Raw genomic sequence first — 25,143 nt, 5'->3', positions numbered from 1 at the left:
TAGTTTGGATGTAGCTAGATTATACAACTGTGTATCACAGCTGCAAAGGGCTTCTGTGCCCTATAATCAACATGAAACCAGAGCATCTCCGGACAGCTATTTTGTTTCAGCCTTCCCTTGAAGCTAGACATGCTTCAAAGAGCTAAGTCATCTTCACTTCATCATGAAACAGAATCACTATGGAAACAGCTCAGCATGTCTCTTATTTTCCAGTACATGAAGACATGGGTCCTTGCAGTTACAATATTGAATAAGGATCATTTTTACTTGAATCAGAACAATACATGCTGGCTTTGAACAGCATCCTACAATTAGTTACATTGTCTGCTGCATCTACCAGCTAAGCAGCCTTCTGAGTATTTCAGTCCCATGCAGTTCAGGATACCAAGGTCTCCCTTCTACATTTTCAAAATTATTCTAATGTAAAGTGACTTTTTTTAAAAAAAAAAAATTATTTATTTTGGCTTTAAACACTGGCTTTCGTATTTAAAAACTCATCCCAACCTCATAAGGAAAAAAAAATATCCTTCTTCACTAGAATGAATGACAAAGATACAAAAGATTTCAGGAACTGGTGAATGTTAATACTGTGCACAGCACTGCTTTGACTTCTTAAATTTTTTATTTAACCAAGAACTGTAATGGGGTAACTACTAAACTGTCTCTCTTGATATTACTATATATACTGCATTTGTCAACATCATTGATAGAAGTGAAATATTAATATTGGTTTTCATTTAAGTTCTTATAAATGCTCAGGGGAAAAAAACAATGTAAAATAACATGATTCATAGTGATTAAAGAGTTGAAAAACAATTCCAGAAACAATAATGAAAGAGGACATAACCATTGCCATCTTGATACAACAGAAGAACTTTTCTTCTAGCCATTCTTAATGTAACCTAAAAAATATAACTTTGAAGATTTGTTTCAACTGCTGCTGTGCTAGGTTTTAATTAAATGTCTAGTGTGATTTAGTTCTTGTTCAGTGAAGCTGAGCTTTACCACCATCTTGAAGAGACATCCCAGTTCTTATAACTTACTGGACACTTAGTACTAGAAAACAAGCAAGAAGCTGATATTCAGAAGATTAACTTTTTCAACGTTGAATGTTAAAATTTTCGAAGTTGTGACAAGTGGGCAACAAAACACTATAGGTTTACAGTCTACTAAACTACTGTATGTGAAATTATTTACCATTACAAAATACAAGCTGCTTTTATCAGGAAAAATCTTGACAAAAGGTTTTATGCTTCATTTGCAGGTTTGTAGTCTACCCTACTGATAGGATAGTCTTCCTGTCACTAGTCTTTCACAATTTAAATATGCTCAGGTTGTGCCTATTTACAAAACTGCTCTTAAAAGGATGAAAATCCCCATAGCCAATAAGCTCTAATGAAGAATTAAACTTGCAAAATAAAAGTAAGACATTTTCAGCACACTGAAGTACTAAATTTCAAGTCTGATCATGCAGTTTAAATCAAGACACGCAAAATAATATTGAAGTCATCATGAATTCAAGGCACTGATTATAAATTATGGATCAAAAGCTAAATAATGAAGCCACTGAATCAGTACTCAGTGTTGGAATACAAGGGAATACTTGCTTTCCTCCCATTTCACTTGTATTACACAGTCAGACTGTAGCTTCTAATGACCAGAAGGGCAACGAAGCTGGTGAAGGCTCTGGAGCACGTCACGAGGAGTGGCTGAGGGAACTGGGGGTGTTTAGTCTGGAGAAGAGGAGGCTGAGGGGAGACCTCATCGCCCTCTACAGCTACCTGAAAGGAGGGTGCAGAGAGCTGGGGATGAGTCTCTTTAACCAAGTAGTAAGCAATAGGACAAGAGGCAATGGCCTCAAGTTGTGCCAGGGAAGGTTTCGACTGGATATTAGGAAGCATTTCTTTACAGAACAGGTTGTTAGGGGTTGGAATGGGCTGCCCAGGGAGGTGGTGGAGTCCCCATCCCTGGAGGTGTTTAAGAGTTGGGCTGACATAGCGCTGAGGGATCTGGTGTAGTTGGTAACTGTCAGTGTGAGGTTAATGTTTGGACTGGATGATCTGCAGGTCTTTTCCAACCTAGATGATTCTGTGATTCTGTGACTACTCAGTCTTTAACGGTTTACATATTATTTCCTCAGCAATATCTGCTGTGCTTTTTATAAGACCACATAACTGTTCAATCTGCTAGTACTTCAGTATAAATCCATACTTAACTGTAAAAACTCATGATGTGACTCTACCCATGTCAATCTTATCAAAACACAATAGCAAGATAATCTGCTACTGATTTCCCTATGCTGCTCAGAGCTTTTATGTGTTTATCATTGTTTACTAGTTCTTTTAATTTTTATGCCTTTTTAGACATTTAGACTTTTAAGACTGACCTTAAAATATCAGGAAAATTAAGTTAATACTTATGAAACTGAAACACAAAATCTTTGAGTGTGCAGTACTTTGCAGACTCCCAATAATACCTGCAATACTAGAAGCACTTCTTAAATAACTATGTTCACTTGTCTTCATAATAACACTCACTCAAATATCACCTATTCTAGCAGAACAGCTAATTTAGTTTGCTTTTGTTTTTTCTAATATGTGAAAGTACCATTTTACTTCTGCTAATCCTAAAGGAAAACAACAACTATACAATAAATACTTCCTTTATTTGAAAAAAAGTGAAAGGCATGCAAGCTATTCACCAATTAGCAATGAGCAGCAGGAAAATATTGTCTAGTTTGCCACTATTTTATCAGCCTCATGGCAAGACTGGGTAGACCTAAGCAGTTTATTTTTAAGGCTCAGTATCAATCATAGAAAGCTGAGGCAGCTCTGAACCTACTGCATGCTAACATAGGTTATGAAATTGTTGTATATGAACTGTGCCTATCTGAACAAACACATGTATTAGTCTTCTTGTAGTAATGAAGTAATAAACTGTACAGTGTACATTGTAAGAATGATAAATATATAAAAACCCTTTAAAGCTAAGTTAGAGCATACCCAGCTCCAATGCGAATCACCTTTGTGAGGCATCAAGAAACAGCTTTTTTATCTGTTAGGCTTCACAGAGTGGAAGAGATGCCTTAAGTGACAGATGGGGACTGGGCATTTCCTCCCAGGAGTAAGGAGGATCTGTGGTGAGGACAGAAGTGAAGGAGGCAGAGAGATCTATAGTCAGTTCCTCAAAACTTCACTGAACACCTTCAGCCCCTCATTCACAGAGCCTAAAACTCCTCTGGGCCCTCCCTCTCATCCCAAACCAAGAAAATGAGCACCCTGGAGTGCTCTCAGTCTCCTCCCAGCCTCTTTTTTTCTCTTGATTACTTCCTGCATTACAGTTACATCCCCAGTGTGGATCAAAGTTTGTCCCAGATGCATACTAGCCTCCTCGTCACGTCTCACAACAAACTTTTTCCAGGAAAATGCCAAGTGTGAAAGCCAGCGAAGAGCTACCCAGTCTAGCTGTAACTTAATTGAGCATAAAAGTTACTAGATATTACTCTAAATATTTTTGAGTTTATATGAGTTAAAGCAACAGGAAAAACTGTTAAAGGATCACAAGAAATAAAGTGAAGGAAGTTTTTTTGGTGGTACAGACCAGAGCCAGAAATAGAGACTGGAGATACCTATGGCCATCCAAGTATCAGTGTAGTACAGCAATACACAAACTGCCTTTAAAGATGGTATCACAGATACCTCACTGAAGCAAGTACAGAGCTCTGAAGTCAGGAGTGTTGGTGTACTACAGGCCATAGCCATAAACAAACCCAATCTCCCTAGGAAAAAGCGTAGTAACCACCCTATTTTTTCTCCACAAAATCCTCTAATAATACACATCAATTTGGGCTAACTTGCCTGTGTCTTTCCTATGCTGATTTTGCTGATTTTGTTGTTCTTGTCACAGAACTTTAAAAACACAGACAAAATTGGAAAATTTCTACATGGTTAGGATTTGCCTTCTCTTTCACTGGTGGCTTTGAAACACTTAATGTTGAAGAAACCTGTAAAGGAAGCCAATGAGTAACTGTTTTTTACTTCCTTTTGGTTTAAATCTGAAGTGTATTTATTGGTTTACCACTTTTTAATATACTCCTCTCACCTGATGATATCTGCCAGACACAAGTTCCTTAAACACAAGGAAGAAAATTAAAAATGATAGGACAAAACTGAAAGTGGAGACCTAGACACAGGCTTCAAGGAAACAGTCCTAACAAAAACCCACAGAAAGGCTGTTTACCTTATACTCAGAGACTTCAACAGGTATTTATAGTAAAGCTTTCTCAGAAAAAGACTACAGAACAATTCTGACACTGTTATTTTGAATGGGTTGCATTAAACCACTCTAATTTTACCTAGAATGAAACATATATGAAATATGTGTAGCAGCAAACAAGAACCTCATACAAAATGCGTGTAGGTTTCTTTACCATGTATTTGAACTTTTGCTTCCATCTCCCTATTCTTTTATGCACGTGTGAGAATTACCTGTCCAGCTGCACACACATACACAGGCATTAATGTACTTTACACATATCAGTGTTCTGTGTTGCCTTCTCCATCTTGCATTATGGTTAACTTGAAAACCAGGAAAGCTTCAGCTCTAATGATCACTTGCTTTTCTCTGTTGTTCTGAAGGTTGCCATTTGCTAAAATGGTGCAAAATTATTGTTAAAAGCCAAATACATCCTTGTCTCAGCCATGTGCAGAAAACGTTGTCTCCACAGACTATGTTATATATCCAAGTTCCTGCAGTTATAGCACAGGGGAAAAACATTAACTTTCAACCTGAATTGACTCCATATTTATTTTTCCAAGTTTGATTAATGAAGTGCCATAATCCCTGAAGGTTGGATTTCTTTCTAAAATGTGAAATTATTAATTAATTTAATCCATTTATATTTGATGCGAATTAAATGTATACTCACTGGCAGAGTAACTTTAAAAGCATCTGACAGTATGAAACCAACTTCCTCAGGAGTATACCAAGAGTTCTTTTCTGCTGGTTCAAAGGAGAATCCAATGGGCTTGCAAAATCAGTAACTATCTACATTAAGCACAAACTTTCAAAAGGGACACAGCTACACAAAACAAACTGCTGTAATGCATTATCCTTGAGACTACATCTTGACACCATACTTAGGATGAAACAATACAGAATATAACATTTACCAGCTACACCTTTAACTACTAATCAGTTTGTTTTAAAAAATATTAACAAATATAATGATTTTTTCAACTAGTAGTGGCACATGATCAGTTCTATACTGTGTCTAGTAGACTAGATGACTCTGCCATCCACTGAAAAGCTATGGTTTTTGAGAAACTACATTCATGTTTTCTCAGTTAATACTAGTTACAGATGAGGAAAATTTTACATTCCACACAAATCATTAAATCAACCATTTAATGAATTTCTCTCCAGAATAAAGAAGGAAAAAAGGAAGTTAAATGAGAGTGAAAAAAAATCTTCAGTAACTAGATATAAAAGAATTTAGACTTTATCCTGGAGATGGAACATTTGAAAGGGTAAACTCGATTTTTACTGCTTGAACTAAGAAAAACCAAATAAAGTACAGAATTATTATCTGTTTATATTCCAGGCTCACTTCTATACTCCTTAATTACATCAGTTTTGTCACTAAACTTTTTAAATCCAGCATGAATAAAATGTTGTTCTTTATTTTCTATTCTGTAGTACAGATTAACTTTTTGCATCACAAAAAGTGACAGGTTTGTTTTGAATTCAGCTAAGCAATCAGCTACAATAGGTTGTACATTAATATAGTACAGTAGGGTACAGTATAGCATAGGATAAAACACTAATCCTGCATTCATAGAGGAAGGAAGATCTCCAGCCTCACACTTCATACTACATTCAAGACCACAGATGGACAATTAACAAATAAACAGTTATTTTTTAAAGAAATGCTATTGTTCAAAGGTAACTTGCTATTTAGGAAAACAGTTAACTATAACTGCACAAAGCAGATGCATTCCCTTAACATAATGATTTAAATTATTATCAGTAAAAAAAAATCCTTTTCACTCCTACAGTATTTTATTGCTCTTGCAAAGTGTATATCATCATTAAATGGACTAGAAGCTAAAAGCAATTAAATAGTTAGGATGTGAAGCTTAGTACCACTAAATACTAAAGACCAAATACTGCTTTGGTCTTTAAAGTAGATGCAGATTTAATGCCGTGACGTATTGTCCAAGTACTATGAAGAACACTTGACCGTATCAACAGCCTGGTCCTAAATAATGCAGCCCCTCCATAAATATGTTTTGCTTAGCCACTAATTTGATCACTACTTAAGGTCATATCAAGAACTTTCTCCCCTAAAATGGGGAAATGGAATCTTAGAAGAATCTGATACTTACTTTAACAGATGTGTGTCTCTAGATAAAGAGAATACGGGTTTTTCTTCCTAGGCTCTAGCAGAAATTAAAAGAAAAACCTGACATGCTGTAGTAGGTTTTACCATGAATATCTTTGTTAACCTTGAAATCTGAAAGCTTAGCTTCAGCATTTAGCTACAACTAGCTATCACAAGACTTACCTCCACCATTTTTCTGACACAGATATGGGAATCGCCACACATTCCCCAATCCCACAGAAAATCCAACTTGTGCCAGAATATACTGGAGTTTGCTGTTCCAAGCAGGTCTTTCATCTTCTACATCCGAGCCTTCTTCAACATCTACATCTTTTTCTTCCTGATCATCAACCATAAGTTCACTCTTCTTAAAGGCATCATCTGAAGAGTCTTCATTAGAAAGAAGGTCCTTAACAGACTCAATGACCTCATCATCTAGTTCTCTTTTCACTACCTTGCTGTTCTTAGGCATTTGTAATATGAGAAAAACAGTAAGGAAGTCAAGGTCAGCTGAGACAGATGGACAAGCACTGAAGAAAGCTCTCCTCTGCTTGGCTAAAAATATTGAAGAAATAGACTGAAGATGGTGCCTGGTGAGAATTAAGAGTAAGGATTTCTGCTTCTGAACGTTAGTTCTACTGAAAGTATCTGTGGGGGGAAAAAAAAAAAAAGATATTATACTATTATGCAGAAGAAACTTAATTTGAAATCATATGCTTTGGTTTACCCATTTCTGTTTATCTCAATGATTTGACAGCAGGAGAAAAAGGTAAGAAAAGGATGTTAAACCACTTCCAAATTGCAGGAATTAAGTCCACTGTTTGGTCTTAAATGTTTATGTAGAATACACTCCATTCACTTGCTGAGGGTTTTTTTTGGTTTTGTTTTCTTATTTCCCAGTGACTGATAGCTAATTGCTTGTATTTTGACAGCATAACAAGCTGCTTCTTATCAGACATAATGGGGTATGCACTTTACATAACGTTTAGAAGCCAAATTTCTTTACTTCCTGACTTAACAGCTGGACTTGAATTTATTAAAAATATATTTTAAACAAAGTTGATTAAGTTTTTCAGACCATTTCAGAAAGTCATGCAGATATTAAAATTTTAATATATAGAATGCACCTAGTGCTTCAAAAGCAAGGGTGACTTATTTTCGTGCATTCTTCATCTAGGAATATATAACCACAATCATATTTTCAAAGAAGAGATGCTCATCTCTTATGAGCTTTGATGCTTTAGTTTCTTAGAAATATCAAATAATTAAACATATCTGAAACATCTGAAAAGCCATAACCAAATCAATTTTAAAAGCCTGCTGTTTCAGACATTTATGTGCAGACACAAAAATGTCTGTATTTGAATACGTATTTTTCTTTAACAGAATAAGTAATTTAAAAAGACACAGACTTGCTTGCAGTTGCCATACTGAAGGTAACCAACCGTAAGATTTTTGGGGAGGAATGTTTTTCAATAAATTCTTCACGAATCACATGGGATAAAACTAGTATGTGCAAAGTCATCTGCACAATTAAGAGTCTTAAAAGGGATTTAGATTATGTGTTAAACTTCATGAAAACCCTAAAAAGGGAATACACAAGGAGTCTAATCAAGAACTGCTAACTGATGAGAATCAGAAATTACTCCGGGATACATGAGGCCTCTCAGCTTTTGCTTATGGACTTGCTGCAACATCTGGTCTGTAAAATGAAGGCTGTATAATGTTCTGATGAACTTGCCTGTAGCCAACTATTACTGGACTGTTAGCACAATAATCAAGAGATCACACACCTCAGGACAGCTTCACTGACAGACCAGAAGGAAAGATTTTAAAGACACTGGAACTGAGCCCACAGCTTATCAAGATGAGACTTCACAACAGAACTAAAACCTGTCACCACAAGTACTACCACCAGCCTCGCAGCCAACAGGACAATTACCTTTTTTCAACAGTTTCCAAGGATTTGGAAGTTGAACTTCACCCTAGTTGCCCACTAAATGCCACTGTAACCTCTTTTCATTCATTCCCTAGACTTCCATCACTGCCTTCTCACTTTCCCTCTCCCTCCTGTTACTGCCTCCTCTCAGCAACTCCAGCTCTGGCAATCAGCCCAAATTTTTTCAAGCACAGTACAGCCTACTGGATTGTGACCTGCTTCATGCTCACCACTGTTGCTGGAACTGTTCAGGGTCCTATAAATCCTTCTTTTGACACGTGGTGGAAGTAGTGTCAGGCTTTGTTTTGAAGGGTATCAGTTCTTAAAAAAAAAATTAAGTGTATGAGCTATACACAGAACAGTGTAATGTGGAAAGAGAGTTGTAAAGACAACAGAAATCCTAATACTGTATCCTGTATATCTGGGCTAATAAATGTTTGTTCAGGCCTCTTTTTATCTGTTTTGTGGTTTGGGTTGTAAACTCTTCAAAGGACTACACCTTCTTCTAGTCCACGTACAGTTCAGTAGCTGAGAAACCTAGGTAGAACCAGAATGCAAACACCAATCATATGTTAAATTGAAGCATTTAAGCAGTCCTAATGGAGCTTTGGGACTAAGCCACAGCATCTGGTACTTCAACCACTACCTTCAGTCACATTACAAACTTTTCTTTTCCTTTTGTTCCACTCATGTAAATTAGAGCAGCTTCTCAGTTCCAGCAATTAGTAGTAAGTTCAGGGAGTACGTTGAAACCATTTTCTCTCTGTATTTAATGTAACAGATGCACAAGTGAAACTACATCAGTATCTGTCTCTAGGTCTGAAAACCTTCTCTAACTGTAATAAGTAAACGGTATTTTCAGTCAAAAAGGCACAAGCCACAAATCAGTAAAATTATTAAAATGTTTTTAAAAGTTATCCCTTTTCTTATATAAAATCCCCTGTAAAAAAAAAAAAATATCTAAAATTAATCTTGAACTGACCTGACAAGTATCTGAGGGAATTTAACAGAATGGAAATTGCTGAACAGTACATGGTCCAGTTAGAAGAACATTAAGAAAATTTTTCTGTCACTGAATTAACAGTAATCAATAATCTGAGTTAAATAAACTCTTGGAAAGAACTTACTAAATCAAACAAATGAGCTAGATTTTTAGGATATCTTACTAGCACTGTCCTTGATACGTTAAAATGTCTCATTGTTTTATCTTTCAGTATGAGAAAGAGTCTTTTTTGACATACAAGCAAACTACAGACCAAAACTTTCTTTCTCAGAACACACTAGGAATTTTGTTATTTTCTTCTGCGGATGGAGAATCAAGCTTTAATGCATCAGCATGCAGAGGAAAAGTAACCTGACTCAACTGCCACATTATTAGCAGATTAAGCAATAATAATCCCTTGCAACAGGGAATTCAGACCCAAATTAGCTCCCTGGGAGATCTGGGCTTGCTATAGAACTTCTACTTCAGCTTCAGGCCTGCATTCAGAAATGCTGGCACAGGGAGATAAGACCTGTAAAGCCTTTGCTGATCAAACTACAAGTATTTGCAGTAAGACTCAAAGGAACTTCATTAGTCAAAGCACCAAGAGACACACTGAAAAATTCTGCTGCCCTTTTCTTTCGATCTTTCTTACATTTAATGACTAGTCAGTTGTACTAGTTCTGTCCAACACTGCCTGCTCCTCTTCACTGTTATGCTGGCAATGAATCTTGCGTCGGGCTGCTTTTTGACGCATCTCTATTCAACAGATCTGCATCCCAATATATAGACACTTACTAGATGAACATCATCCTTCTAGTTCTCTCAACTGTGTAATACCAGCAAAGTTATGAGGCTGGAGATCTTCACAATCTGTACTGAAAAACAGGCACACAAAAAATCCCACTTGCTTACAAATTTGAAAGTATAATGAGTACAACTGCCCCACGTTCTTGCAGTTACACACAAGTGTCTTCAAAAAATCATTTGTAAAGCAATCACATTTAAAACATCCCACAATACGGCTGCAACTGATATAACTAAATATTAAAGAACTTTTAGCAATGCTTTTCTGACGTAAATTGAAACATGATTATTTTTACATTGTGTTTCTTTTTAAAACCAGCATTCCTCTCTGAAAAGGAAAGCCAAATAAACCCTCCATTATTTTCTAACACAGTGTACTTTATTTCTATTATCTTACTTTTATATCTGATAAAAACACAGCAATTTGGCAAAATTATCTGCATTCAAATTTTAATGCATTACAAAAAAATCCTCAAATCTCCTTTGAGCAAAAATAGCTTCAATCTTCAATATGAGTTGGAAGGAAAGAAGGGGAAAAAATTAAAATAGTGGGTTCCTACTTCATAAAAGACTATCAAGAAAGTCCAGTCAGAAAATAATTTTGTAGAAGGCTACTGTAACATCACAAAAAATAGAAAAAGAAAGAATGGATACCTTTTTAAGTTCACTGTTTGCCAAGAGAGAAAAAGATTAACATTCTGTTCTTCAGAACTCTGCTTTCTTCTCTGATGAAGCAGTTAACATACCAGCACACTGTTGTGGGGGTAGAAAAATGTAATATAAGGCTGCAGCCAATTCACATTACTATAATCTCTGCTTTGAAGATAGATTTTGATAGCGCAGTGTACCAGTCCAGTCCCACAAGCTTATGTCTTGTGCTCCTATTCACACAATCTCCACCTTGACTCCAGTGAAGAAACCAATATGATTCAGCAGAGGACACAAAACCAAAATCAGGATTCTCACCATGGCAGATGTTCCTAAAAATTCTTGACTGATATTCATGCCAAAGGTTTCGGTCTGTATGAAATCACTGGATGAGAATTATATGCAAAACTGAGGAAAAGGAGCTTTTGTACCTTGAAGGAAACCTGTAAAATGCATCTCAAATACGAGTCTATGAGCTGTGCAGAAGAAAGCATGATGGGAACAACCAATACAGAAAAAAGAAAACCAAAGGTTTAGGAGCAAAGGACTGCTGTGAGTCTGCAAAAAAAAGAATCAGGCCACTGGTGCAGACAGGAAGGGGAGCATAGCTACTGACCGTCATATTTGAGTGAGAAAGAGGAAGACTGCAGGAGCAAACCAGGTTTCTTGAGAGTACTGACTGTGAAGAATGGCTATCGCTGGGGGAATCTATGTACAGATAATTATTTCAGTAAGAGTTACACTGTGTTACAGTACTCATTGCACAGAACGAATTACTGCTGCAATGCAGCATTGTGTTCTTTGGCGGAAATAAGAATATGCACCGTAGCCTTTTTGCCTAGTCAAGCTCATTTTTATCTACTGAAGCAGCCATTATGCTGCTCTTCAGCATGAACTACATGATCTAGCACTTTGCCCTAGCTAGTTTAATACAGCCTGACAGTAACAGATATAGATTCAATAGGTACTTAGTTCAATCATAATGAAAGATAATTATAGTCTACACAATGAAACTCACATTTCTCTGCATTCTTCAGTGATGTTACCCCAGACATGCTAATGCATGTTACATATACTACATTACACTGTAAAAAAATAAGAGCTCTTCGGGCTACGGGAAAATTGAAAGCATTAGAAAAAGGCAATGTTTTTGATTCTGGTGCCTCTATACAATTAAATCGTTCAGACTATAGCAAAACTATTCAAAGGCACAAGACTAAATTCACACCTACTGCAAATATGAGTAGTTTATACAGAGTTCAGTGACACTGCATCTGTTTCACATCGCTGGGAAATTTGTTCTCAGTTTCTACAAAATGTTCTTCCCAGCTTTATCTTACATCAAGACGCTGCACAGTCTCAAATGCAGACAATTTCTCTCCCAGATTACTCTCCTTAAATTTTAGTTACAGGAGAATACTTTCTAGTATTATAAGACAAACACAATGATCTGACAAAACCAATAAGGTTTCTTTCATAGAATTGTTCATTCATAGACTTAATCTTAACAGCTTGTATGACTTCTTCCAAAGCAATGGCCCAACAGAAATGCCCAAGAGAGAAAATGTTACAACCTAGGGCTCTTGAATGTCAATTTTTTTCTATTAATTGCATGAAATCTCTAAAGACTTTATTTGCCTTACTGTAGTTTCTCACCTGCTTTCACAGATTTCTCAGTATTTTCTTCTCACAAATCAACTTCACTGAAATACTTCACTGACTTACATGGTGTGTTAACTGTAATTTCCTATTCAGATGGAGAAAACGAATCGCTTATTCTGCAGTCTTTTCTTATATGTACTTTATTGAACGAACAAAATCAGCAGTTACCACTCCTCCAGCTGAAGCTGACTGAAGTAATCTCGGCAATTCTGACAATACTCCACCCTTGACTGGTCAAGATCAAAAGGCACAACTGCTGGTAACTTGAAACAAAATCTCCATTTTCTAAATTCACCATCTAAGCTACAAGAGGACTATGACTTTATTATAAAATCTCATCATGCTTCTGAGAAATGAGAGGATATAAAAGTATATTAAATATTTCATTAAGGTACTGAAGTTATTTAAGCTGCAAAATCAAGTACTGGAAGTTAGACATTGCCAGATATATAGTTGCCCTGAGACCTCAATTCTCTGCCCTCTGTGTTTTGGAATGGATCAGTAAGTGTATCAAGTCGTCCTTGGGAAGAATTTACATGGTTACTTCTTTGTCTCTTTTTTATACATAAGCAAAGAAGCTGAACTGTTCATAGACAGGATAGCAGAAATCTTGCTTCTCCGGAACTCTGATTAATTTCAAGATATAGAACACACCTTCAAGTTATGTTACAGTAAATCCGCATGTCTTAAAAAAAAGCCAGATTAATACCAATTCTACTACAGAAAATCCAACGCTGTAAACATCCTATTCCAGTTTCCCATCCCTTCTCCATTTTGGCTTAAGAAGAACATGCTGAGTCATTAGCACTGCAGTACATGTTTCTGACACTTGAAATACAAAAATTATATCATTTTCCAGTAGCAAAAAACTATTTTGCCAAAGCGGGAAACAGACTACTGACATCATGAGTTAGATTCAAGGCACTGTTGTACACGTTATGCAACCTTTTCCTTTTCTTTCTCCCATACAGAAAATAAGGAACCCCTAGACCTAAAAGTGCATGGTAAGAATGAAAAGCTCTATTTCAGGGTAGGTTTCTGGGAAGATCAGCCCAATTACTGCCATTACCTAAAGCAACTGTTCTGGCAGTTACCACTTCTCTTTCACACTACTTTGTATGGGCTTGTCAGGTTTTGTGCATCCAGCTCTTCAGTAAAATAGTGCTCAGTTATCATTTGTTGATGATACTTCTTTTTCCTAAATTATTCAAGAACATTTCCTGAGTAATGGCAAGGTTACTTTGAAGCAAATTTCAAGGAAGAAGGGAGTTGCTTAAGTTTTGAGATGCCACCTGATGATATGTCAAAGTTATTCTGTGGCCAACTCAGAATTCAGAGATCTTTAAAGTCACATGGAAAAGCTGCTACTGGTGTTACCATTTTTTACAATCTATCGCCACATCGGTCTATAAACTTTATGAACAAAGGACCCCAAACTGTTCTTCCCAAATCAACAGGTATTTTGTCTTTTGAGCAAGAACATTATTCCCTGATGTGAGTGAAGCAGTCAGTACAATGAAAAGTAGCTGGGGACACAGGTGAACTAATCCTTAGTGTTGTGGACACTTCTGGTTGTACACTAGAGAATTAAAAAATATAATACTTCCCAAGTGACATAATTTCATACCACTTGAGCAGCCACTACTCCAATATATGTTAACAATGCAATTTCTACCAAAAGGCTCTAATTAGTGGCTTGTGTTTCTGAATAACCTGTGATATTTTTTTTGGTGCATACAGGCTTTTGCAATAGACTGCAAAGAAAAGAGGGCTGACAAAGTTGTTCAATCTGCACTACTACTTTTTCACTTGCTTGCCTGTAAGAAAAAAGAAAACTGTAAGAATGACAAGACACTAAATGTCGCAGGGACCCCTTTATGCTGCAAGACTAGTTCAAAGATGCCTTAGCAGTTTCGCTTACTCAGTTTCACTACTGGTGGCACATCTGAACAGCTATGAAACGGTTTGGTTTTTCACGCACAGATCAAAACCAATGGGATTTTTTGTTCTTGAAGCTGAAGTGCAGAGCTGAGCCCAAAGGGAGTGTCTGATATGCACTGAATGCAAGCTGTAATGGTATGCATAATATATCCAGTGCACATGTACATGACATCAGGTTACAAAATCTTTACTTCATTTATACTTTTCTTTGGAGAGGGAAACACAAATTTGGATTCCTGTCCTATAATATGTCACAGTGACATATTGATGGTGATATACTATTTAAAAATAATTAGGCTTTTCTTAGAAATCAATACTGCATCAGTAAGCCCGTTAGGTAGCAATAGCACAGAGAAAATAAAATGGCTGATGATAATGAGGTCTTGACTACATCTTTTACAAATAAAGTGAAATTTACTTAAATGGAACAAATCCCATTGCAACCTCTAATGTGGCAGGTAAGAGTGACTGTGCAGACACATTTCAATCACCTCATTTACTTCCACAACAAAAGCAAAGCCTTGCAAAGAATTCCAGTTCGTTCTAATACTAGCAAAATGGGAAAAAAAAAAAAAAAAAAAAAAGATGAAAAAGAAAGCAGGCAACATGTTCATGGGAAATAAGAATAATTAATAAGAAAACCGAAGAGAAAAAAATCACTGGGCGGAAACTGGAGATACGAATCTACCCTGTGGATGTGCCGTAGGACAAGGGGAGTGCAACCACTGAAATGCTGAACAGAAAATAAACGCAAGGCGCACAAAGGTTGAGAGACGGTTCTCATTACCATACCCACCCAAACATGGCTGACACCAGGGTGCACCAGCCCCCCGCCCTCCGGGGCTGCTCCAGCCCGCGCGGGGCGAGGGATGCGGTGGGGGAACGCGGGCCCGGCCCCGCCGGGCGACGCCCACGCAACGCGGCAACAGGGCCGCGCCCGGCCGCCGCCGGCGCCCTCGCCTACCTCCCGCGCCTCCGCCCGGCCCACGGGCACGGCGCCCGCAGCCCTCGCCCCGCCGCCTCGCACGCTGCCGCCGGCGCACGGCGGGGATGGCCGCCCGCGGGCCGCTGCCGCCGTCACCGGCGATAATGCCGCTCCCTCGCCTGCCGGAACGGCGAGGCTCGTCCCGCTCCCCGCTCCCCGGCAGCCGTCCGCGCAGGAAAGCAGGAGACAACCCTCGCCCCCTCTCCCCCTGAAACACACGCTACAAACACATTAAGGTGTTCTACGCCGACGCGGGAGATGAATGAACTTTCCATCACTCACGGTGGGAATGGGATATAAATTCCCCGTCCCTCAACAATAATTATAAAAAACAGCCCGTACATCCTTTCAACCTACCGCTGAGCTAAGGCACATGGGCGGCTGCCAGCGGGCGCTCGCCATTGTCTCCCGAGGGGCCGGTTCCCCCCGTGCCAGCGAGAGGCTGGCGCCGGGGAGAAGGCAGCCCCCCGGGGCGGGGGAAGGACAGGACGACTACGCGGGACCCCCTGCGCCCCGCAGGAAAGCGGACGCCGGTCGGAAAGGCACCCCCCGCCCATCCTGCCCCTGCCCGCCCATCCTGCCCCTGCCCGCCCGGCGACACCGGCGAGGTGCCTGCCCGGCCATGCGCCCCCCGCGGCCCCGGCCGCACTGCCGGGCTGGGAGAGCGCGAGTGGCGGCGGCGCCCAACTCGCCGTCCACAGCGGCCGCTCCGCGCAGCCCCGCGCAGCGCTGTGCGCTCATTGCCCAGCCCGGCCTGGCCTTACCTCCGCCCGCGGGGCTCGCCGGGCGCCAGCTGCGGGAAGAGGGGGTCCGGGTGCCCCCGCGGGCGCGGCGGGGCGAGCGGAGCCGTGCGGGCGCGGCGGGGCTCAGCGGCGGGGCTCAAGCGGCGGGCAGGCGGCAGCCAGCACATGTGCCCAGCCCTCGCTGCGACGGCGTTTAACGACAGACATAAAAGCGGCGGGGGGAGAGGAAGGGGGAGGGCAGCGCCGGGCCGGCGGAGCCGCACCTCCTGACGCAGGGAGGAGCGCCCCCCGCCACCCCCCCCAGCCTGCAGCGGCATCGCCGCCGCCGGAGGCGGGCGGGGAGGAGGCGGCTGCGGGAGGCGGCAGAGGCGGCGACGGGAGCTGGAGGAGGAGGGGGAGCAGGGAGGAGGCCCACCGCCGCGCCAAAAGCCCCGCGGCCGCGTGACGGTCCCCGGGTGCCCGTGTCCCGCAGGTGGGCTGCGAGCGGCCCGCCCGTGGCCTTATGTCGGCGGGGTAGCGGGCCAGAGGCGGGGAGGTGGCCTCCGGCGTGGGCCGGAGGCGGCAGGCGCACGGGAGCGAGCTGCTTTGGAGAACATGTTGGTTTTCCAAGAGAAGGAAGGGAGTGGGATGAGGGGTGCGGGCCTGAGGAAAGACGAGGTGTCGGCCAGGCGCAGGGTGGAAGCGGGGCTGCCGCAGCGGGTACACCTGCGTGCTGTCCGAGCCTGGGGGCTGCGGCGATGGAGGCAGAGCGTGAGGAGGACGGGAAGCACCAGCCGGTACCCGCGGTGGTGGTGCACGGGTCTCGTAGCCCAGGCTTCTACTGCTGCCGCAACCGCATGAGGATGATGCTTCATTTTAACACCACACCCTAAACTTGCTGTCATTGTCTGTCCACTGCCCTTCTACCAGCTTTTTTCTTTGCTGGCATTTTTCCTTAAAAAACCCAGCCACCCAAGAGATCGATTCTGGCTAGAAAGGAACACAAAGGAAAGTTTGCAGTAAAGACGAGAAAGTAAGCCATGCAAAGGTGAATCAGACAGGGAAGGCATGTTGACTTGTCTAAGATAGGTACGATGGAATGGAGGGTGAACTCATTCAGTGTTCACTCTCCGCGTAATTATTGCAACGGCTTCAATCTTGACACATGCTGAATAAAAATCTACAACTTACACACAATCGAGAGTTTTCTTCAAACAGGAAGTTAGTCTGCCTAGCTAATTTACATTTCCTTCATTTTTTACTGAGAAAGCTGTGATGCAAACTTATTTTCATATTTCTACTTCATTATCAAAAGCAATTTGTCGTAGTGGTGTGAAATTCTCATTATTGTTGCTAGTACACTTAACTAGTAATTTCCACAATGTATTTCAGTTATATGTAAAAACGTCCCTGTAAACAATAGACTTTTCACCTAGTGATTGAATATGATTTGGAACTCAATAAAAATTAACTTACCTTGAGTAAGTTTCTAATTGTGAACTAAACTTCTTTTATACCAACTACTACTGAGAGGAAAAATTTATGCATTCTATTGCCAGATCATGAGTGCTACTTTAATACATTAACTAATAATGTTATGATGTGACTGCATAGTTAATTGACACAGGGAAAGGTCATTCCTTGATCCCTTTGAATTCTGTGTACAGCTAATGATGAGTTTAGATCTGTAATCATGTTCTCATTTGATGCCTATAATTTTACCATAGGAAAGGTATCATTCAGCTTTTAATGTCCACCAAACATCAGACATTTACAGCTTTTTGCAGTTCCTCAAATCTGTAAAATACCACATTGTCAAACATTCAGTAGCAAACTTTTCATCTTTTTCAGACTTTCTGAAAACTAGCCATCTACATTCAGAATAGATGGACTAGTTTTACTGCAGCTCTCGTAAATGGGATATTTTTTACTCCATTGCTTGCAATCACCTTCGTAATCTTTTTTATTAGGTTTACTGGAACTTAAACAACCGTCTTTAAATTCCACATTGGCTTAATCTTCAAAGTGCAGATATTTTCAGCTTCAAAACTGTAGAAGCAATTCTTCTTCCAGTGTAGAAGTATTTCCACTTTTGCTTCAGGGTGCAAATGACAAAAATAAGACACAAAAAGAGCTTACTAATTTTTGCTTTTTTTTTTAAACATAAGAAAACACCGGTGGACACAAGGTTTGCAATTTAGCCGTTATAAGATTGAGCTACATTGTATGGGAGCTTATCATTCTCTAACCTGGTTTATGGGCCTACACACTGAGAGAAAACATCTTTTGCTGGGTAGTCTCTCAGTGTATCTGTGCTTATGACCCAGGAGGTTTGAGGAGAGACTGGAGAGACACATCTAACTGGAAAGCAGAAATGCCAGCATGAGAAAAAACGTTATACTGATGTTGATGTACAAAACCTCTACCTTGTCAAAACTTTAGGTAAAAAAATGCACAAGCAGAGAAAATGAGTGTACACCATTTGGAAGAAAATGTTTTAGGTAGCAGTTATGCCTTACTATCTTGTCACTTGCATAGAGATATTAAATATATTATTCTATGGTTTTGTTGGAAGCAAATGTATGAAATAAGCTACTTAATAAAAAATATTGTTAAACCCCTTCTAACTATTGAATAACTACAATCTTAATTAATAATGTATTGAGTTTTTTAAAAATCTCTTCTGCCCTGAATTATTTGTATTCCTTAGATTGATGGTGTGCCAGTCAGAAACTGGCAAAAGTTAGGAATAACATTCTTGTAACTGAAATGAGGTAGACAAGCACATACCAAAATATGAATAAATATGAGTCGGTATACACCAGTAAATTTGAATGGATTATTATTATTACTGGTTAAAAATCATATCTCAGGTTCATAATCCAGGGCTTGAACTTCCAGGACAGGACAGAACAAATTTAGTGTTTCAGACTTCTCCATAAAATATGTTGCATAGGGCTACAAAAAAAAAAAAAAGGCTTTCTTGTTATATAGGCCTCTTGTATACAAGTATTGATAATATTCTCAGTGCATATAAATGACACTTTTTCATATGCTGGCTAAATATGAAATTAGATAATATTGCATCTTGCATCTTTTGAATCTCCCACTATTGTTAATATTCTCTCTGTCTTTGTATTAGTTCAGCACTGAATTTTAGCTTAAGCTATTGCAATTCAGAATACTGTGGATTGTAAACTGGGTGGCTTGCAGTAATGGCTAACTATTTGACCGTGCTGCTACAGCTGTACCATGATGACCTAAGTCTCTGGAAGACTGTTTTACACCAATAATTTATTTTTACAGATTTTAAAATGTGATTTGAGGCACAGAAAGTATGCAGATGCCACACAAAAAAACCCTCAAAAAGTCAGGTATGTTGTCAATAACAAGCCCAGAGTTTTGTGCTTCTACAGCAAGGTGATTGTTTTAAGGATCATGTTCAGCCTGAATTTTGATCCTGTGTTAGTTTCAAACTCTGTTAGAAGATCAACAAGAAGATATGCTTGACTTTGCCAATGCTAACCTCAGTTTTAGACAGCACCACTTGATAGTGTGCTGTCACAGTAGAAAATTTTTAGATTTTCCACCTTGGGTTGCCATTTAAATTTTTTGGTTCAGCATTTAATTTATTAGAAATTAACCTCCAACCTAACTTTTTAACACCACTCCATTCACTCTTCAAACCCGCTCATAATTTTTTCTGTCTGTGTGTGCACTTCAGGTTTGCATTTATTACCAGACAGAAACTCTCAACTAGTTTTGGAACTCAAGTTCTGGACAACTGAACAGCTTTTCAGCTTATTAAAATATGTCCAAACAATTGCCATCACATTTCTGAGTGCATTAATGGGAACTGCTGCATAGAAGAGAGAAAACAATCTTGGATTTTTATCTAACTTAACTTCTCTCTCAAAAATGAGAAAATTTCAGGCAGGATGACATTTCAGTCTGATCCTGCCTCTCACTGTAAAACAACCTGATGACACAAGCAGGCTTCTTTGGACAAGCAAACAAGCATAATAGTTGTATTCCTAAGTGTTCTTACCAAATCTAAAAAAAATATTGTAGACTTCAGTGTGGTTCTTTCATGAATGATGAGCTACAAACAACATGTCAGAATGTCTTGGATCAGGTGAGAAGCTACTGTGATTTAAGAAATATCAGGCAATGGTTATATAGCAAGTGAACAGTTGAGATATTGTCATGGTAGTTGCTCCTACATGTTGCAGTAATGACGGAGTGCTCAAAGTCTGGCTATACTTCTTTAGTTTTTTACATCTTCATCTCTAAAAATTTACTAAAATATTAACAAATAGAAGAGATTTGCTACTTTTTTCTAGCTTTATCAAAGGACATGTCTGTTTCCATGTTGTCAAAAATGTGGATCATCTGTTTCTCTGTGTATAACTTAATTGCAATATTTAAGAGCCTGTTGAAAAGATGACTGAAACGTTTTCACAAATGCACACAGAAATTACTAACAACTAGGTGACATAAGATGAAAAATCATTTGAAAAATCCTGAGTATACCAGTGGTACGTTTAACCATAGTGGCAGGTCATGGAGGTATCTAGGATTAGCTACTATTCACTTTCACTGGTTTTGGATGGAAGGTGCATGAAGTGCATAGGATTTCTGTACTCTACAAGGGCACTGCAGGAAGAAGTGGTCATAGTTGTCTGCTGCTTAGAATTACAGTATGTTGATAATCTCATGGCCATGGTCTTGCGTAGCCTTGCCACATGACTATGAACAAGCAAGACAGTGGCTGATGTGATTCCTGACATCATTGCTGTGTGTATCATACTGAGAGAGGAACTAGAAGTTAAATCTTCCTTTCAGGCAGTGTCTCTTAAATAGATATGTTTAGGTAACTCTGGCAGCTCATTTAGGAAGTTGCAACATACCTCATTCTAGTAGGGAATAACATGAGAAACAAAGACCTGGAAGTTGTGAGCTATTGTAGAACTCTGACCAGAATAAATGTGGCCTTCTATCACCTACTGAAGAAAAAAAATATCATAGAGACATCCAAATGTGAAACAATGGCATTGTATTAAGTGATAGAACATTGGAAAGGTATGCAAATCACAGATGGTCAGAGCACCACATGGTTCATTACAGGTAAATCTTACTTTAAGTTAGCATCCAAACCAAGCAGAAGACTCATGTTTGGCCTCAGCAATCAAGGACAACAAGAAATGTTTCTATAAGTATGTCAGCAGCAAAAGACAGAGCAGTGAGAGCCTCCATCCCCTGCTAGACACAGGAGGAAACATGGTAACAAGTGATGAGGAAAAGGCTGAGGTGCTTAATGCCTTCTTTGCCTCAGTCTTTAATAAGAAGACTAGTTGTACTGAGGGAATCCATCCTCCTCAGCCAGAAGACAGAGACTGGGAGAACGACCCCCCCATAATCCAGGAGGAGACAGTCGGTGACCTGCTGCATCACACAGACACACACAAGTCTATGGGACCGGATGGGATACACCCAAGGGTGCTGAAGGAGCTGGCTGGGGTGCTCGCCAAGCTGCTTTCCATCATTTACCAGCAGTACTGGCTGACTGGGGAGGTCCCGACAGATTGGAAATTGGCCAGTGTGACGCCCATCTATAAAAGGATCAGAAAGATGATCCAGGAAATTACAGGCCTGTCAGCTTGACTTCAGTGCCCGGGAAGCTGATGGAGCAGCTCATGCGGAGTACCATCACACAACACATGTGGGACAAACAGATGCTCAGACCCAGTCAGCATGGGTTTATGAAAGGCAGGTCCTGCTTGACAAACCTGATCTCATTCTACAACAGGGCGAACTGCTTATTGGATGAGGGAAAGGCTGTGGATGTTGTTTACCTTGACTTTAGCAAGGCCTTTGACACCGTTTCCCACAGCATTCTCCTGGTGAAACTGGCTGCTCGTGGCTTGGATGGGCACACGCTTTGCTGGGTAAAAAACTGTCTGGATGGCCGGGCCCAGAGAGTTGTGGTGAACGGAGTTAAATCCAGTTGGCGGCCGGTCACGAGTGGTGTCCCCCAGGGCTCGGTTTTGGGGCCACTCCTGTTTAACATCTTTATTGATGATCTAGACGAGAGGATTGAGGGGATCGAGTGCACCCTCAGTCAGTTTGCAGGTGACCCCAAGTTGGGTGGGAGTGTTGATCTGCTCGAGGGTAGGGAGGCTCTGCAGAGAGACCTGGACAGGCTGGAGCCATGGGCTGAGGCCAACTGGAGGAGTTTCAATAAGGCCAAATGCCGGGGGCTGCCCTTGGGCCACAACAACCCCCAGCAGCGCTACAGGCTTGGGGAGGAGTGGCTGGAGAGCTGCCAGTCAGAGAGGGACCTGGGGGGGTTGATTGACAGCTGGCTGAACAGGAGCCAGAAGTGTGCCCAGGTGGCCAAGAAGGCCAATGGCATCCTGGCTTGTGTCAGCAATAGCGTGGCCAGCAGGGACAGGGAAGGGATCTTACCCCTGTACTCGGCACTGGTGAGGCCGCCCCTCGATTCCTGTGTTCAGTTTTGGGCCCCTCACTACAAAAAGGACATTGAATGACTCGAGCGTGTCCAGAGAAGGGCAACGAAGCTGGTGCAGGGTCTGGAGCACAGGTCGTACGGGGAGCGGCTGAGGGAACTGGGGGTGTTTAGTCTGGAGAAGAGGAGGCTGAGGGGAGACCTCATCGCCCTCTACAGCTACCTGAAAGGAGGTTGCAGAGAGCTGGGGATGAATCTCTTGAACCAAGTAATAAGCTATAGGACAAGAGGGAATGGTCTCAAATTGCACCAGGGAAAGTTTAGACTAGATGTCAGGAAGTATTTCTTTATAGAACAGGTTGTTAGGTGTTGGAATGGGCTGCCCAGGGAGGTGGTGGAGTCCCCATCCCTGGAGGTGTTTAAGTGTAGGGTTGACACAGTGCTTAGTGATATGGTGTAGTTGGGAACAGTCAGTGTTAAGTTAACAGTTGGACTGGATGATCTTCACGGTCTTTTCCAACCTACATGATTCTGTGATTCTGTATAATGCCATATTTTAGCAGTTAAGATCTAACATAGATGACTGTTCTACTTGTGAAAATGTGGAAAATGAAGATGTGATTCTGATAATGGAGCCATTCTCTGTATCTTTGACAAGTTAGAAATCATGAAAATTAGGTTGATAACAGCAGTGTAAAAAGCTAGCAGCCATCTAGCAAAATCTTTTCTTGAATATAAATCAACGCATATAATAACTACAAGAATTTATGTCTTTACAAATGAAATTTCAAGACACCAAACTTTTAAAAGTAATATGTTTGAGTGGGTTGAGAAAGAGGCTAAGGCTAAGAAGCTAAGAAATCCCACAGCAAATGCACAGCAGATAGAAAAAAAAAATTAGCTGTTTAAACATAACTGCAAAACACTGAAGGAGATCCTGGACAAAGCTAAAATGTGAACTCTTTAACGTATTATACATTGGAGTCTTAACTATGGTTTTCAAGAAGCTATCATTCATATTTTTCCATATTTTTCAAAAAGCCTCATGATCCACTAATTCTAAATCACTTATGACTATTTTTAACTTAAAATTCTTATTTTAAATGTAGCCTGCTTGGTTAACAACTTTAGTGATGCTTAACAATTAGTGATGATTGTTAACATGGAATTAGATACACATTTTGTCTCCAACAGTAGCAGAAGGGTTAAAAAAAAAAAAAAAAAAAAAAAAAGAGTAAAAATGTTTTATGTAAGTTGTCTATTTTCACTGATTTTGTGATAATGAACATGCTGAGGAACTTGAATGGCACAGAACCACTGCCAAATCACCACGACTTCTTATTGCAGCATCATGACAGCTGCTCTTAGTTCTCTAGGAGATGGCATCTGGTCAGGATTCTGAAGATTTTTCCTTATCCCTTGGGACATGAATTATCCCTTAGGACATAGTGACATGGATTTGCTGACTGCACACCTGGTTTTGAGTTCCAGAGACATTTAGGAAGGCACCTTATTATCCCCAGCCTGGGACAAATCAAAGTGCATTGCAAGACTTGGGCATGTATAGAGATTAATATATTCACTTCCAGGAACACTGTTAGTTGAGGTTTTGTCTAGTTAGGTTTTGAAATGTGCATTTAAAATTTAATTTTCACTAAATTGATGGTTTAGGTATAATTAATGGGGCAGTACATTTGCCATATTTTCTTCAGCAGAATAAATTAAATAAATACCTTATTTTATTCAGATAAAGAAATAGCATTGAAAATATTGTTCAGATAGATACAGAGTATCATGTACAGTGTAAATGTAGCTATAAACATATGAATTTCGGTTTTGAAAATAATACAGAACATGCTGGTTACTAAGGAATGATTCCAGCTATTATCTTCATCTATATAGGACATTATGAGAATCTCAGAAGTTATATTCTCCATTTAAATCTAGAATAGCAATATGCTTACTATAAAATCATACCAATAAGATCATACACAGGGTAACTACTTTCTGATTCCCAAAACTCACTGAGACTAGAAGAAAAAGATTGTAATAGCTCAAAACTGTGCATGAATTAAAAATAGTTTCCTCTCATGATGTGTCGTATCTGAGATGACACATTTTCCAGAAAATTATTTGGGATATATTTTTAAAATAAATTAATACTTTTATGATAGAATGCAACAGGTAGGGACTATTATTTTAATTAACGCAATTCAGAACACTATGTAAATAACTGAATGTAATATTCACACAAAAGAAGAGGATTTATTTCCAGAAATCCCCAAAAGACTTTTTTACAGATTGAATCAATGATAAAATAATTTTTGTGGCAGGGAGAACTAAATAGCATAAGCTGTTCAATTGCAAGTCATCCATGAGAGATTTTTAAATGTGTTAGGCGAGTAAATGCACATTTGTACAGAGTGTTCTGCATGGCCATCCAGGACATAGGGAAAAGAACAAATTCTCTGCTCCAGAAAACAGAAGATGATGTCACAGTCATGGGTGTCACTGCTAGGCATGGGCTAAGACATTAATTACTTTGAAAATGAAGAGGCCAGTGGTTTATTGAGTTGTTTTCTTTACACCAGAAGTCTATGTAGATT

The 25,143-nt window shown here is 39.9% G+C and overlaps 1 protein-coding gene across 2 annotated transcripts in view; it reads right to left on the bottom strand.

The window, feature by feature from the left end:
- The window catches only part of SLC6A15 (solute carrier family 6 member 15), a 36,796-nt gene extending 20,531 nt beyond the window's left edge, over positions 1 to 16,265 (bottom strand). The window contains exons 1-3 of one of the 2 annotated variants that reach the window (XM_074901486.1): positions 16,111 to 16,265; positions 10,765 to 10,863; positions 6,566 to 7,030 (exon numbers count right to left, since the gene is read on the bottom strand). In XM_074901486.1, coding sequence (XP_074757587.1) covers positions 6,566 to 6,854 — 289 coding nt within the window. In that variant the 5' untranslated portion in view covers positions 6,855 to 7,030; positions 10,765 to 10,863; positions 16,111 to 16,265. The remainder of the gene's footprint in view (positions 1 to 6,565; positions 7,031 to 10,764; positions 10,864 to 16,110) is intronic. The other variant, XM_074901484.1, reaches the window with a different exon arrangement.
- Between the last annotated feature and the right edge of the window lie 8,878 nt (positions 16,266 to 25,143).

Source organism: Athene noctua, chromosome 3 (assembly GCF_965140245.1).
Source record: "Athene noctua chromosome 3, bAthNoc1.hap1.1, whole genome shotgun sequence".
NCBI lineage: Eukaryota > Metazoa > Chordata > Aves > Strigiformes > Strigidae > Athene > Athene noctua.
This window is presented reverse-complemented; position numbering and strand designations above follow the sequence as displayed.